Raw genomic sequence first — 17,633 nt, 5'->3', positions numbered from 1 at the left:
TTTTAGTGAAAGTCTAATGGGACCTTAGGTATAGAGGTACAATTGGTACGAAGTATAACAGAGTCCTTAGTAAACTGAAGGAAAGGATGACGAATAGTGAAAGCATGTATGTCGCTTACTCGTCTTGCTGATGTAAGAGCCAGCAGAAGAGACGTCTTCCATGTAATGTATTTGAGGTCTGCCCTATGAATGGGATCAACATAAGTTGTGCCAATACAATGTTGAGATGCCAAGGTGGAGGTGGCTGCCTAATTGAAGGGAACATTCTAAACAATCCTTTAAGAAATTGTTTTAGGATTCCTAATGACCTTCCTCATCTTCCGAAGCACCCTTGGGATTGCAGGAAAAGCATAAGCATAAATCTTTAACCAATTTATCGAAAACGCATTCCCGCACGATCCCGGTTGGGGTAGCCAGCTGGCGAAGAATTGGAATTTGCAGTTCGCAAATAGGTTTAACCTTGGTTTCTGAGTATGAATGTTCGCCACTGCAAAGGATTTTGCCTTTATGAGGCAATCGTCCAGATAAGGGAAGATTTGTATTCCTGCATGTCGTAGGTGAGCAACCACATGTGCTAGGACCCTGGTGAACACTTGGGGCGCTGAACGAAGGCCAAATGGTAGGACTCGGAACTAAAAGTCCATGCCAGCCACTCTGAAACATAAGAATTTTCTGTGCCTGGGGAGAATTGAGAAATGAAAATAGGCGTCCTGAAGGTGTAGAGGAAACATCTACGATGATCTCAGTAGAGATCCTTTATTCCTCCTGAAGAATCTTTTAACGCCTCAGCCTTCGATTCCTCAGGCAACATTGCAATAAAAGGCAAAATGTCTGACCACATTGAGCGTCGTACCTGCCCAGAATGGCAAGAGAGTTGGCCGCTTTAACGGTGGTTGCCGCCATATTGGAAACATTTTTACCAATGGAATCGAGACGTCTTCCTTCTCTATCAGGAGGGGCAGACAGAGGAGAAGCAGGATTTCTGGCACGACGTTGAGCAGCTTGAGATATAACTGAATCCGGTTGTCCGATAAGGCAGGCAGGCATACAAATTGTCAGGTGCCTTATACTTCTTCTCCAACTTAGGTAAAACTGCCGGAATTGATGCTGGTGTTCTCATAACTTTTAAGCCCTCTTGCTATATAAAATCTACTATGGGGATTGAGTGAACATGTCTCTTGGTGTGTTCCTTGAAATCGTAAAGGAAATAAATCAGCTTGCTTGGTTATCATGGGAAGCTGGAACCTCTTTGCCGCTCGCTCCATAAGGGTATGGAAAATCCCTATGTAATGTGGTGAATCTATCGGAGGAAGGGTGGAAGGCGATGGTGTTTGAATTTGGTAGTCGTCCTATTCATTAGTTATTGCTACCTCATCCAATTCGCCCTTCTCTCTCTCTCTTCGTCAGTGGTATGCATTTCCTGATCCTGTAGTTGCATTGCTACAGGTAGTGGAGAAACAGGAGGGGGAGATCTAAGTAGCAAGGAAGGCTGCGTAATAGGAGTTTGAGGAACTGAAGACGCTGGCTCTGCGGTAGTAGTCTTCTATATGTTGTAGGTTTGAAACTAAGGAAACAGTCATTTGAATGATTTGTTCCCTTTGCCTATTGTTCTCTGATTCTTCCTCCTCCTCTCCGTAATCAAATATTTCCTCTGGAGGACAGGGGGATACCTTACTTGGATAAGTGTGAATAGGTAATATCACTTCTTGGGAAGCTCTTCTTTTAGGCTAAAGAACTGCAGTCGATAAGAGAGTTCATCTTCATTGACGTAGAATCTGCAGAATTTTCTTGAGATGCTGGCAAAACGTTGACGGGGACGACGACGACGATGTTAAACAAATCGCCGACGAGGATGCTGAGGACGAAGTTTTCATCAACAGTTCTTCTGTCGACAGACTTGATGTCAATTGTCAACAGAGGTCAGTGTCCATAGTCTTTGGTTTCGTCGATGAGGCTACCGTCGACAGGGGTAACGCTGACGAGTGATTTTATTCTTCAGATCCGCCGACAGCTGCGACGGGGACGATAATCCGTAGACGATAGTTCTGACATTAGTCCTTTTGTCTTCGTCAACGAAGATGGTCTCACCCTTACAGAGACTATAATAGATGGTGAAGAGGATGACAACATGATCAGCTAGTACTGAGAAGAGAAAGTCGTCGTTGTAGTTGTGGCGACAGAACTTCTTGTCAACGAGGGTGTCGTCAACATGTTCGTCGACGGAGCATCTTTTTTATGTGATAGAACTGTCTCTGGAAGAGACCTGGACGTCTGTTTTATTTTTTAAGAGGATTGAGAAGGTCTATAGGGCACAGATTGACCCTTATGATAAGCTGGTTCCTTTTTTGAAGAGGAAGGCTGGTCATCAGGTTTTAAGGTGATGTTTCTTCAGCACCTTAGCAGCATTAGGAAACACCAGCACCGCCTCTCTTGCCTTCTTCTTTGAAGCAGTGGTTTTGAGTGAGGAATCACTCTCCTCATCAGACAGAGGATTGTCCTCAAATTTTAACTTCTGTAGACACAGAAGACGACCTTCTCTATCTCTAAAGGTCTTTTGAGAAAAGGTTCTGCAAATTGTACAGTCTCTCGCCTGATGATCAGGGTAAAGGCAGTAGATCCACTTCTTGTGGGGATCATCTGAATGAAGTCTGAGTTTCCCACAAGTCACAATGCTTGTAGAGAGATCTCTCTGAAGAAGACATGCTGAACTGAAGATGAGAAGAATTTCAGAAGGCCAAAAAGAAAGTACTGAGCCAAAGCTCAGGGAGACTCCCTTCACACGACGTGCAGTAGAAAATCTGAGAGCCTGGAGCCTCTGTGAAGAGGGTTTCTAGAGGGTGCTGTCACCTGACTGGCTGGAGTTTGGACCATTCCTAATAACTAGGACGAGATATTAAAGTGAATGTTTTTTCTCTATTAACTTTAATATTAAAGTCATTGCTTACTGCTTTTTATGTACCGTGGGACTCACACTTCGACGACAGGGAATGATTCAAGCATGTGAATCTATGAAAGATACCCCAATACTGGAGAATCAATGCCACCTCAGGTATCATTTACAGACATTGCATGCAAATGCTCTTAATAGTGAAAATATTTAAATCAAAACTATACACCTGGGGTTTAGGCTTCTTTATACAGATTTTTCACTGACAGGCTTGTTTGCAATAACCCATCTGTGAGACACTGCTAGAGAATTAACTAAACCAGCAGTTCTTATTCAGTGATCCGCGGACCCCCTGGGGGTCCACAAGGCCAACTCAGATCTGTGACTGTGTAGAAAGTGAAATCATATTAGCAGATTGATAAAGTATTTAAAAACTATATAACTGAATGTTTTCAAATGCTCAGTTAATGCACATGGATTTGAAACTGGAGGCTAAAAAGCAAGTTGGTACTATAGCTTGATTTGTGGGAACAGAAAAAGTGCAGCAAACAGAATCTAGTATGGACCATTAGTGGCCTCAACTGACACATGCCAACAAAAAGAAAGCATACATTAAAAACAAAAAAAAGATAAAGTGATGTGCTGGAGTTTAGAATAATTCTTCATTTAGAGAAAAAACTAACTTTTGAAAAGTTCCAGTCTGTCATTAAAATTTCAATTTTTGGACACGTTTTTGCTTGTGAATTAAATAACATTCACAATCTCAGTATTTGCTTAATGTATTCTTGTTTCTGTATTTTTGCACACCGTTTTGAGTTTCAAATAGAAATTGCTTAGACTGGGGTCCCAGACTTCCAGTAGTGATTCAGTGGAAGATGGTCTATAGAAATAAAAATGTTAAGTACCGATGAACTAGACATTACAGGACTTTAGGAATTAACTACACATTAGCAGAACATGAACTGCAACACTTTATATTGGGGTTCACATAAAGACATTTTCAGGGAAATTTGCATTAAAATCAAGCAGCAAAACATATAACACAGACAGGGATGAGATATGTGACCTGCCCTCCCAGTCAGAGGTGTAGGTTTCTGCCTTGTTACTTTAAGTTTAATATGGGAAAGGTAAAGTACACCTAGAAGGGCTCTGAAGTTGTAAATGATGTCAACAAAATTCCTTCCTTTTAGATCGTATCATTAGTACAGCTAATACTGATTTAAGAAGAGAAGGGGCTCTCTACTCTGTTAGGGGGATTAACAGGAGTGGCTGGTTAATCAGCATGTGCTTTAAATGATGAATACACTACACCCGAGCAAGTACAGTGAGAAAGGTTCCAGAAAAGTTAGCAGCAAAAACCAGTAACCTCTTCTGTCCCCAATCAGTTCCCAGGACCCTCTCTCCCCCACAGACAAACACATACAAATACCAAAACAGCATTATGTAGCCTTCAGGTTCCAGTAAGACAGACAGTCAAAGAGCTCACCTTTTTCAATTTTGGAAGTTTGGGTAAATTTGAGACGGACATTAACCCAACGTTTATTAGGCTGAGGAACTCTAGATTGATAAACTCTGCTGTTAATCCTTCGATTTTGCCTTCATTTGATCGACAGTTGTCTAAGACGAGTTCTCGTACCTATACAAGAGATAAAGTCATTTAGGATACATGGCATAAATACGCAGTCGACAGCAAGAAATCACATTAGAGCAAGCTGGAGTGGAGCAATTCAATCTTCTATGAAGGGCCCTAGAGCAGAAGCCCTTACTGACAACAACTACAGACTTGACTGACCCCATTGTAGCAATGGCAAATTAAGAGGGCTGTTAGCAGACACATTTCATAACCCTTTAAGGAAGTTGTGTAGAGAAATATTTAAAATGATCGACTGGTGTCTTTATGAATTTAGACAACGTTTACAGTACATTTGTGTATAGTGTGGGTGTTTTGTGTTTACAAGAGGGTGTTCCTTTTACTCGGTGACCAGGAACAAAACTTGAAAACCAACTATTAATTTCTTGATTTGAAATTCCACAAAAATGTTGCTTTGTAGAGGCACTTGTCCATTTATCAAGAGCTTAGTTACAAGGGGTGTATATTTCACCAAGAAATTATTTTAAACGAAACTAGCACAACAAGCAGTGTATGCAAAGATGTAGTTGCAAAGGAAAAGTTAACTGGTGCTAAGAAATCTTCAAAGCTATATCTTCCTAAAATAGTAAAATATTTCTGTTGGAACAAATGAAGCGAATCCTTAACGGGACACTTCATATTTTAAGCTGGAGTATTTGTGCCCACTAGCCCCAAGCAGAGCTGATGTGATTGAAGGTGCTAGATGAACAGGGCGAAGACAAATACTGGGGAGTTCAGGGGCATGCACTGAGAGGCCCCTGGAAGATAGAGGATGTGAAAAACGACATGCCTGGTGTGGATGTTAATGGTCAGAACTTGTGGCACTGCTGATTTGAAAACTGGTTATTTTACCACAGCACAAATGTGTTTGGTGCAACATTTCTGCAAGTTAAGGATAATATAGGAGGGTCGGTAACAACTAGCACTGGGGCTAATAGCCATCACAGAGAGAAAGCAATGACAAACGTAGAGAAAACAACCATTTTCAACGGCAACAGGTCTTGCCTTCATGAGAGTGCAGGCAATTGACTTTGCCAATGCCGTTTTGCAAAGTACAGCTCAAAATGGTAAAAGAAAAAAGCATTCAACATATTCCGGGAAAAGTAACCGTATCTTAAAGTATTTAAATTCAATATTTTCATTTGTTTATCTTTATAAATGCATGGTTTATTTTCCAAATACATATCACTCAGGTAATTCTGAACTGGATTTACAAAGAATATAGAAATGTATCTTAAAACACTTGCAAAGGTCTAAATTTACTTTCACAGGAGTCAGAACTGAAACATACCCCAACCATTTCCCCCTCTCTAGTATCCTAGGTATCATATTTATGGGCCTCCAGGAGAAGATACATCCCATTTGCATTCATGCTAATAACACCCTCTGCGTCAAACAACTAAGTAAGCGCAGAATCTCGCACCTCCCCAGTGCCATAAAAAGCTATGTACCAAGACCTGAGCTTTTGTGTACTATGGGGAATGCAGAAAAGAAAAGTTAAAACCTGCTCTTTAGTCATACCCTAGAAAAACAGACCAGTTGCCAAGCGTTTATAGACATACTGGGATGGGTAGGAAGCAACACAGAGCAAGGGTGTTTTTTTAGAGCATCTTACAAGGCAGAGAGCAAAAAAGCACCTACACACAAGGTGTGCTGAATGAAAAAGGGAAACAAAAATTAGTTCCCAAAATGTGAGCAGTGAAAGGATACAAGTTGGCAAAACAAAAGGTTGGTAAAGAGGGTGTGCTCCAATGGAGGGACAAACAAGAGGAAGTCAAGCCATTGAATAAGCAAATGAGATAGACAAACCAACCAATGGTAAGAAATGGGCTGGCTCTAAGCCCATTGTCCATTTTTGGTATGGCCCATAGGAGGCTTTCCCCTACTCACAGTGAAAAACTACCTGGCAAGTGAGACCTTAAAGAGTGGCAGGGTTCTGTTGTTCATTGTTAAGACGATCTATTTTGAGAGGAATGACAGTCAAATAATTGGTCAGGGTCACTGTAGTACAAGTAGCATTTTTTTTATGATGTTTAGAAATACTACAACTGCACTACTAACATCCTACAAAATGCTAATCTCTAGCCTACATGCAGAGGTCTATGCCCTTGCCGCCCTTATTTATGCGTGGTGGTCTCTGCATAAGTGGGTATACTTTTTAGTAGTAAATGTGAGCGGGGCAGGACAGAGATGTTGGAAAATGGGAAATATTTACAAATATGGGAGAGGATAAGGAAAGAGTAAGGAAGGTTCAAAGGAGGGGTACGGACGGATTTAGTTGAGGGACATGCACCAACCCGCAAAACAATAAAGCCCACTGCTGTTCACAAACTGTACTCCTAAACTCCTAAAGGATCCAAAGCAGTTGTAAACGTACTCCAGCTCATGGCTGGAGTACATCCAGCACCACAGTCTTTTACAGTATTGAGACAACCTCCAAACGAGGCAGAGACATTAATAAAATATTAACATGCTTAATAATTAAAAATGAATGCAACTTTAATTACAAAACAATTTAAATTATAGATAACTTTAAATCATTTTTACTACATAATAAATATTAATATTATACATTTGGTGGGATTTTTTTTTATTTAAATCTTGAAAAATTGTTTAATATATTAAAACTAATTAAATATTTAATTCAAAATGAAGTTAATGATGTAGCATTCGTTTTGTTATGTATTTAAAACATTTTTCATTTATATTTAACATTAAAACAGTTATAGTCATGTATTTTTATTCTTAATGAGCTTTTATATTTTCACAACACCTTACCATAGGGAGATCTCTGCCCGATTGTAAGTCTACACTTCCGAGTAACTTTACACTGTTAAACAGTCAATAGCCACAAGTAATAAAGTTACTCAAAAGTGTGATAGTAAACATACACATATAGATTTACTTATGTGTAAGTTTACTTTTGTGAATAACCCTCAATGTGTGGGGGCAAAGATGTCAAAATTGTGCATATGAGAAATACACTGACACATAGATGAAGTTTTAGTCGTAACTCTAGCTAGTTAAAATAATCTTATACAGCCAAGTTATTAAACAGAAATTTTGGAGAGATGGAGCTAGGTGAGGCCAAAGATGGCAGTTTGTCTTTGAGGCTTCCGGGACTGGTCCTGGTTCTCCACCTGCCCAAGTGCACCAGTGGGAGGGGGAGCAGCTGGTGATGGGGAGCACTTAGTTTTTTTTGGCCCAGATAACAAGATGGCAGTATCCATCAGCCGTGATCGACAGTGGATGGACTCTCTAAGCACATTCAAAGCAAGCTCTGGTGACTCTGAACCAACTTCCTTCAGGCTGCAGGGGCTTTTGAGAAAGGGACGTGAAAGCTAATACTTTGAGGATCACACCATGGGTGTGGGTGGAGGCCTGTGAGAAGGTATGGATTCTGGCTCATGGGAATGAGATTGTGTCAACTCAAGAGGAGGGGACGCTGAGGGATGTGGCATTGTTTTCACTCCAAAGTTGAACTGCACGATATGCCTACATCTCACTATGTCCTCTTCATTTTGGTCTCCTATAAATCCTACTTACCAACTATGTGAATTCTTATTTAGGAAAATTAAATATTTACATTTTCGAAGAGATGTGTAGTGGTGATGATCTGTTAATGGAGCCTCAGCTACCTTCTGGAATAAGGTGGCTAAGTTTGACGATTTGGGTGTTTTGGGAAATGTATTTTGGTTACCCTGTTTGCGGACATGCGAATACATAAACAGATTCAAACCATAAGCATAAAGTTCTCTTGTTGCAGTCTGCATCCTGTATTTGGTTTTAAAAACAGGGTGTGATTCAGAATAAAACAGCAGAGAGCAAGATTTCTTAAATGCCTAATTTTGTTTGCTCTACAAAAGTATAGCGGACATTTTGCAACAACTCTGCTAAGTAGGACAGGAACAATGAGAACACCAATTAGGTACTGAGTTATATAGATTTCAATAGGTATGGCCTCCAGGCAATAGTCGTCTTATAGCATTACACCACCTTGTTCCATTCAACTACTTTTTTCCAGGTACACGTTAATTTTGACATCTCTACAGCTTCTAATAAAAAACAAATGGGATCCAAAGTGGCCTTTCCTCCTTTGGGCATTCATCATGGCTTGAGTTGCTATGGGGAATACTGTAACAGTCACTAAAGGAATATTCACAAAGCTTCAGTTTGTGAAACTTTGTGCCAGGGATGCAGCATCTGCATGGAGTAGCTTGCTGTACTGAAGGTTCATTCACAGTGTAACACAACATGAATGTATTTCTTTATATAGATTATTTCCACATCAAACAGATGGAGGCAAGAAGACAGCCCAACTTAATCTACATTGGTTCATTATTTCGCTTTATACATTGAGACTGCAAGGTTTGGACAAACAATTTGAGGTAGATGCTTCTTTTAAAGAAACAAAATGAAAATCAAATCAATTGAATAAATCTAGCCATATACAATATAGGTCTGTGCTTCTGATAAAGCCTACATCCATCCATTTTCCATTCCGATAGGGACATGCACTTCTACCCAACAACTGGATGAGGTCTGCCTGGGTAGTGACCAAGTGGTGGGTGAGTGTAGGACCTTGAAGGGTCTCCTGAATCAGCGTATAACTTTTAGGGTGACAGTGTCAACTGTTACCAATACTGAGAGGCACACTAGGGTCTCCCCAGTCCCAGAGATCCTTTGATGGCTTTCTGTCAACATGCACGTACGGGTCTGGGCATACCTCCCTCTAAACAAGTTGAACCATCTAGCCACAATGGACAGATCATGAATATTTGCAGGGAACAAGATCTGGAGATACACCTCCTGTGTGTTTGTGAGCATGCTGGGGGCTAAGTGCGTTTTTACGACCCCTTTTCCCAGCACACTTGGCTCTCTAAACTGTGATTGAGAACAGATGGGGAGCTGACACCTCAATTAACTGGGCAGTGCGCTTAATTTGTAAAATAATAAGAGCTGGTTCCCAAAGATTTTCTCAGAAGCCCGCAGCCAGCACTGACAAATATTAGGATTGCCTAATACCAAAGCTGAGTAGTCTTGATTCCGCCTCATGACTCTTTCTTACTTCACCATACACTCCTATCACTCTTGCGGGTTCTTTTACACTCCCATTTTCTCCCTTTAGTACTGTTTTTTTCCACCTTCCTCTTGCTCGCCATTTCCTCCTTTTGTGTTTTCTCACTTGCTCCGGGTCAAAACCTGATAAGGAAAGGAAAATCCTGGTCCCTAAAAATGAGTGCTGTGAGTCACACCTGCAATCACCAGCTCAAATTAAGCACTGGAACTGGGTCTCCTCACCAACAGCAGAACCAGCACTGGTAGAGACACGATCACTTTACATGTATAACCAGTCGCTTATGACAACCAATACCTTCTCTTTCCCTTTTAAGTGCTTCAGGGTTCCCATTACACTTGAGACATATACATTTGGGTTTGAGCCCATCAGCTGCAGTTTTGGTTCACACCCACCCCAGAAATAAAACGGTTGAACAAGCGATATACAAGGGTTGCTACGTTGTTTCCCCCAGTCAAACTACCGTAGGGGAACTGAAACATTTAGGTGAGCCAAGCAATCTGGAGTTTGCCAAGATCGATGCAACTCCTCCCAATAGGAGGCTGTCCAAAGATACTAGAGGTAACTGGACTGCACAGCGTGGCTGGCACAGGCACCAGAAATCTTTTTAGAGTGGTAACTCTGCCCCAGGAGGTGCGGTGCCTGCTGAACTACGAAAGCTCTTATTAGCAATGGGCCTTTAATAATTATCGACATGTGCTGCTCCTACTGCAAATATCTAAATAATGAGTTTAATTTCAGCAGTTCAGATCTTTCAGAATTTAAAAGGAAACAAATGTCTGCAATTGCTCAATTGTGTGGCTTTGGGTACATAAGTACCAAACCCGCTTGTTATGGCCTGTTTCCCGGGCAAAACAGGACATTATTGCATCTGATAAATTTCAAACACTTCAATGTCAGAATTTATCGAAGCAAATATTCCTGCAATAAAAACCAGGCCACACATAATGAGGCCCGAAGTACAAAAAACATTTTTATATGCAAGATTATGGGTCTATTTTATCTGAATCCAAAAACAACCACCACTTCTAAAGTAAGCCAAAAGTATTTATCCCAAACTATCACTGGACGGTCCACTCACACAAGCAACCAGTGAATAGTCCCGAGTCCAAATGAGACACTTGGTCAATTCAGCCAGAACACACTGGATTCCCAGACCCTAGGAGAACAGTGGCACACAACTACAGACATTTCAGAGTACACTCATTACCCAAGAGCTTGGAAAAGGTCTTTAGCACAACCGCAGTTTGTATCGCCAACATGAAGATGAAGAGATTGTAACTTTTTTTAAACAAAATTCCTAAATATTTTGGTGCGTCTCAAAAAGATAGACATTCTAGAAAACCAACCATACTAACGTTCTGAATAAATGACAAAAATGCCACACAAGGTAGTGGTGGATACGTTGTCGCACTTTAAATTTTTTTATCAAATACTGGGATATTATGATCAATTAAACATGGTCATGCAAAAAATCAAATGTGTAGTAGGTGCCACTCAGGGTAAGATACCCCACTACCCAGAGTATCAATAACACAAGGCACAAAAGTGACTTGTACAATGTATACAAAAATGGAAACCCCGGCACTCTAGTTATTTGCATATACAGTTTTTGTATGCGAGTCTCTCAAAACAAGAAAACACCATGATGTGGGGAGATACCTCCTGTTACAGGGAACATCCAGGAGAACAAAAGTTAATCAATCATTCATTGAAATAATTTATTCCCTGGTAAATATAAAAAAACATGATCATTGTCACTACATCAAGTATCAAAACATTCATGAAAATAATAATTATTTCTATGAAGTGCTTAGAAATCCAATCCTTGTCATGTAGAACATCGAAAACAGCCAACACGTGTTTCGTCACCACCGTGACTTCCTCAAGGCTTGAAAATGATTTTTCCCCTATTGACTTAATTGTCCTGTATATATGAAGACTCCTGGGTCCATACTCGAATCCTTGAACAAACTAAAAGCTCACTTCTGATGATTGCTTTTGGTCCTTATCTTTCCTTGTCACGTCTTTAGCACAGAAACTTGGTCCTTCCCGACGCTTAATACTACGTCTATATGTTCAAAGCACTAGATCCTTTGTCACATTGTCTGGAGTCGAATTTAAATGAAAAATAGGAATCCAATCCAATCACTAATGATATTGTGAAATGTTCACTCGGCAGAAAATAAGTGTTGGTCACGCGGTCATCAACAAATATAAATCCAAATGATAGGGAACCGTGATATGGCCATTCAGCAAATAACGTTTTCTATCATGTTCTCAAGAAGATTAGAGTCCAAAATCCAGGGTACTGTGATAAGACCCTGAGATATTGCTCCAAATGGTCACAGCAACCTTCTCTCTGCCGTCCGTTCTGCCAAAAACTACCGTTACAATATATGGCTAGGTTTTCGTATGAGTTTTGGTGTTAAGAAGTTCAAACAGAATATATGCACATGACAATAATGTGGGAAGGATCATTGGACAGCAGCAAAACGGTACAATTTGCAAACATGAATGATTCCAGTGCGCCCCATCAATGACAGTTTCTGTCCTGACCTCTCCACTCCACTCCAATAAGTGGGAATGACATCTCTAGCAAGGAGAAACATTCAAACGCTTGGCAAAACCGCTCAAGAGACTGAATTCTTTCTGACTCACTTCCTCCACCTTAATGTTTGGTCTGCTCAGCTTCTTTTTGTTCATCCTCCCCTGCATCCACTTGAACGCAACATAGTAAACGGTATAGGCGACGATGGGTGTATCATACAAAGAAAGAGGAGTTGGAGGACTGTCAGGCCAATTCTCTAGTACACCCGGAACTTGGGTGTAAAGGGAAATCCTTGAAACAAGTATTGTCCGTAGTCCCATGGTCCTCAGAAAAGAGACAAAATGCTAGCCCAGAAAATTTCATGAATATCCATTTCTAGGCTTTAATTCTTAGGGATTAGCAACAAGCAGTCAAGGCTTACTCCTAGAGTTTGAACGCAGATGTACAGGTTGCTTGAATGGTGCACAATATATACATTTGCAAAAAGAACAATTGATGGACGGAATGCTTAACAATATCAAACACTCACCCCCAGTACAGAGATCTCGGACTAAATCCATTGTTGTTTTGCTCACCACGCCACCCAATTTTGGACCCAGCCATATGCAAATCAGTCTTGCCCCTGCTCCCCATGGAAACAGTCCAGCCCGAACAGCGAGGCCAGGTCCTCCCTGGCCTGTAAACAAACTTCCTAGGACTGGTTTCGGGGTCCAGGATGCTTGTTTCCTGGCCTGGCAGTTTTGGCTGAACGGTTCCTATGGGGAGAAGGGTCTAGACTGATTTGCATATGGCTAGGTCCGAACTGGAATAGCATGGCGAACACCAAAAAAAACAATAGATTTAGGTGCAGATTTCTGCACTGGGGGTGTATGTTTGGCACTGTTCAGCATTCCGTCCATCAATTGCTTTTTTGCATTTGTCACCCGGAATTGGGCAGGTATGCTCTGATGTAGGCCCCATGCTCGTCATGCCACTGGAGTCAACCTAGCCTGGCTGATGAGGGGTGATACCCCGAAACTGGTCCCAGGATGTTGGTTTCCGGTCTAGGGAGGACCTGGCCTGGCAGTTCCGGCTGGACTGTTCCCATGGGGAGCAGGGTCAAGTCTGATCTGCATATGGCTGGGTCCAAACTGGAATGGCGAGCAAAAAAAACAGATTTAAGCCCAGATCTCCATACTGTGGTCGAATGTTTGATATGGTTTAGCATTCCATACATCAATTGTTCTTTTTGCAATAAATACATTGTCACAACATTACTATGGAGTTATTTTTTTAAAAAGTGTAAACTTCATTTAAATGCAGGCCTCGAAAAATCTACTTCCCCTCTCGCTATGGCGAGTTAGGTTTAATCAGGTCGAGCTATATTTAGGACCTACTCTCCCCCCCCCACCCCCCACCCCCCCACCCCCCCCCATTCTGGTGAGTTGACAAAGAACAGGGGTTCTGGGCAGTCAAAATAAAGGGGCAATAAAAAATGCCTCTGAATCTTGTTTTTATCTGGTCACATTTGCTTTGTGTTCAGAGACAGAGGTCAGAAGTCAGCTTACAATTACTTTTCCTTTACTGGCTGCAGAGTTCCAGGATTTTGTAATGTGAACTGTCTGACCTGCTGTACTAATTGTGAAATCAAAGGATGTAGGGTATTGTGTTCCCTAACACACATTAATATAAAAAATAAGAAACTGTACAAACATTTCAAAATATTTTTCAGTAGTTGTGAAAGCCCATTTTCTGAAACCCAATTTTCAGATTATTTTTAATGCACTATATAGTTTTATCAGTAAAGTTGCAAGGTAGTGGGAAGGTTTTTAGCCATTCATTGAAAATGTACTGTCTGTGAATGACAGTGCGCTGACACATCATGTTTTAGTAAGATATTTATTAAAAGTGAGTGTTTGAACAAGAACTGAAGAACACTCCTGCCCTGATAGCAATGCTATTAGTAAACAGAGAGGAAAGTGAGGCATCGTGCACCCTATAGGCGGGCTAGATTCTTATTACACATGAAGCAAACTTTTAACCTATTTAATCAAGCAAATGAGTTTTGTTTTGTACAGCAGACATGCTGAACTCACATGTTTGAAGGTGCAGTCATATCGAAGAAGGAAGAAAAAGGCGCCTAAGATCAAATATTTCCAAGTGATCACACAATTTTAGACCAGTTTACAGTTAGATCGAGTAAATAATCCAAGTTACTCGACCTGCAGGTCTAGTAAAATTTTTATGATTTTTCGAGTCCTGAAATGTGAGGTTCAATTGTGCAATACAATGTTTCGTCCTATCCTTAGGGGCCTCCTATATGAATTTACACCAACTACGAGTACACAAGACATAACAGTGGTGTCTCTTAGTTGCAGAGCTTGGCCTGAAAGGCAGTGTCAAGAGTTCTGTGAGGGAAATTAAAAAAATTTGTGTCAGGCAATGTGCAGAGGATTTGCATTTTATCTCGTCCGACACCACAGCAGCCGTAGTCCACCACAGCAGAGCACCCTGGTTACAGGCCGCTCGCTACCTCGGACATAAATATCAATCGGAGTGCAGCCATAACAGGTAAAATGAAGGTGTTGCAATCAAGTCATACGTCATGGTTGACACACAGTAGAAGCACATGTACATCATGCAGGCAGTGCTGCAAAAGTGATTCAATCCAAAAGCATTTTTAGCTCTTTCCTATGACTCCTATAAAGGGTGGAGATGAGAGAGCACATTTTCAGGAGTGATAGTCCAGGTTCGATCTGGGCTGCACGTTGGTCCCGTCTCAGAGGAACTCCAAGCTTTGGGCAGTGATCCTCACAGCAAGCAGAGATGGAGCCGCCCCGTAATTCCTGGGGATTGTCAAGTAGGTTGTTAGCATGAAGGGCACCACAACTCACTGCAAACCATTTATCAATGCATGCTGCTCTGTAGGTCCTGACTGGAGGGAGGACAAACAATGTACCTGTTACTGTAGAACCCTTCTCTGGATGCAAACAAACCACCCACTGAAAGTAAAGGTAAACTTTCACAGCTTACCCTATGTGAGTTGTAGCCGGGTGGTTCAGCCAGTCACGTAGGCCTGTACCAACTAAATGTGGATAGAGGTACAGCAATTCATTTAAGTGCATTTTGCCAGTATTCTCGAAAATAAATACCATGTTCCTAAAACCTGGGATTCATGATGAAAGATGATAACCGCCAATAATAGGCATTTGTTGCTTGACCTGTTATAGAATTGACCACAGGTGACAGGGATAGGTATTCAGAATATCTGCCTATGCTGTGGCTCTCCATGTCCAGTCTTTGTGTCAGGCCACAACGGACGAAACAGGGAAAGAACAGGATAGAGCGTGGATTGGTTAACTTAGTGAGAGCACAGATAAACAGAGCCGTAACTCTGTCAGTGTTTGCCACATAATGTACCAATGTTGGGTCAGATGGCTGCTGATAAGTCGTGTTGTATCCCCTGGTTGTTAAATCGCAATGCACTAGAACCAATGTATAAAGGCTATGCCCCCTTAGATCACAAAGTAGGATGGTTGTACTAACTATGCTGTCAATGCCAAGATGGTATTACTTTCTCCTTGCTGCTGCTGAACTGAATTTGATGACTAGCGTGAACACTGTTTGTATGCAAAATGAAAATAAAGTAAAAAAAAAAAAAAAAAGTACGATATATGAATTTTGCCAATTAACGCCTCATTTCTTAGCCATGGGCATTAAACTTTTGTCTAAAATGTACATTGTTCGAGTAGGGGAAAATGTTTTCCTTTATCCTTTGTTCTCATGAAAACTTTACTATACCATAACTGTGCAGCTCTTCTTGCATGGCAGGGCTGTGTGAGTGGGCACTTATCTTTCACGAGGAGGTGTACAAACCATACACAGCACGACTTGCTGTGTAAAAGTCTTCCAAACCTACTCAGTGTGACACGACACATGCTGCTGGGGGCAAAGGTCACCTCACATTGTGCAAAAGCTGCTCCCTTGAGCCCACCACTCGCACAGGCAGAACCAGGCTACTAATTCACATGTTGGTGTCCTTGCTGGTGAGGCACAGGGGAGAAAATACCTTGGACCTAAACTGCTTTCCGTCGCCCAGTGCGCTCCTCATCATCCCTGGTTTTATTGCGTGTTTGGTCATCCTTGTTTGACATGGCAGATCTTCTGAAGCTTCACGTTCTGAATACAGGGGATCCATTTAGAAGAAGTAATAGAAACTGTGAAATTCAATAGGTGAGTGTGTGTGCTGTCTCCGTATCTGTCCCTCAAGCTGTGCATTTGTTCTAGAATTCTTTTTTTCTGTTACTGACACATTTAATTAATTAAAATTAACAATTATGTTTAACTGAATCAACTGACATTGCTGTAGATCTTGTTCCATCAGGTATTTGTGCGCTGGTATGTTCAGGTCCCGTTTACTTTTTTTCCACAGGGTGCATGACTATGCACGTTTGATAACGTGTTTGTGTGCCCCATATCTGTACCGTCTTTCAATGCGTAGTTTAACTATTGCACAGGAAAACCCTCATTACTATGCACGAATTAAACTTCCAGGGGCAGAAACACAAGTCTTTAAAAAAAAAAGGAACAGATGGGGGAGTGGTCTGACTGGGAATGGAGTAAGTCGTATTTCGTCTGAGCTCCAGGATCCCGTAGCCGTCTATTGCATTTTAAGGCCACTTCTGCAGGGCTCATCAACATCGGATGGCACCCCCAGAGACACGGAGCCAGGTTTGACCAAAGATAGCCACTTGGGGCACCCGCAGTGCCAGCGAAAGCCCTCCTGTTCCTCCTTGCGGCCTCAACCCCTAGGGAAGGCGCCATCTTGCTCCCTTGTCTTGACACAGCTAATCAGCCAGCCCAGGGAAGAGGCCCTCAGCGACATCGGCGAGACCGGGTGTGACCAGAGTCTGGGCAGAGCACCCCACAGACACCCTGGTTGGCCTTGGCAGGAGCCCCCTCTAGGAAAGACTCCCAACATTACTGACTCTCGGGTGGCCAGGCCTCTTTACTCCTGTGGAGCGCATCAGGATTTCCTTGACTGCGCAGCTTCCCTCCCCCTGACACCTACAGTCAACTCGGCGGCTGCCAGAGGGCTCCTCATGGACTCCCTTGGCAGGGGAGCGACACAGCCTGGGGCTCTGGTGGGCAGAAGCATTGTGGAGACGTGTTAACGCCCTAGAAGAACAACACTGCAGGCGAAACAGGAGGACTTGGAAAATCGTGGCTGCTGCAATAACATTCGCATACGAGGAATCCCATGAGGCACAGAGGGAGATGACATCTTAAGGGTCACTAGAGACCTCCTCACTGCCATCCGAGGCGAGACCGAAGGCCAACCTCTGATTTTTGATAGAGCAGAGGGGGTTGTATCCTCAGCCAATCGCTCAGAAGTTTCCCCCGACATATTGACCAGAGTTCTTTTCTTCCAGGCCAGTCTTAAGGCGGCAAGGCGAATATCATCTTCCGAGGACATACATGCAAGTTTTCCAAGACCTTTCTTCATTGA

At 42.0% G+C, this 17,633-nt stretch overlaps 1 protein-coding gene across 1 annotated transcript in view; it reads right to left on the bottom strand.

The window, feature by feature from the left end:
• Window positions 1–17,633, bottom strand: part of ANP32B (acidic nuclear phosphoprotein 32 family member B) — a 196,242-nt gene that overhangs the window by 122,061 nt on the left and 56,548 nt on the right. Inside the window, exon 2 of the mRNA XM_085636610.1 lies at window positions 4,374–4,523. Coding sequence (XP_085492736.1) covers window positions 4,374–4,523 — 150 coding nt within the window. The remainder of the gene's footprint in view (window positions 1–4,373; window positions 4,524–17,633) is intronic.

This window comes from Triturus cristatus, chromosome 2_1 (genome assembly GCF_964204655.1).
Source record: "Triturus cristatus chromosome 2_1, aTriCri1.1, whole genome shotgun sequence".
NCBI lineage: Eukaryota > Metazoa > Chordata > Amphibia > Caudata > Salamandridae > Triturus > Triturus cristatus.
This window is presented reverse-complemented; position numbering and strand designations above follow the sequence as displayed.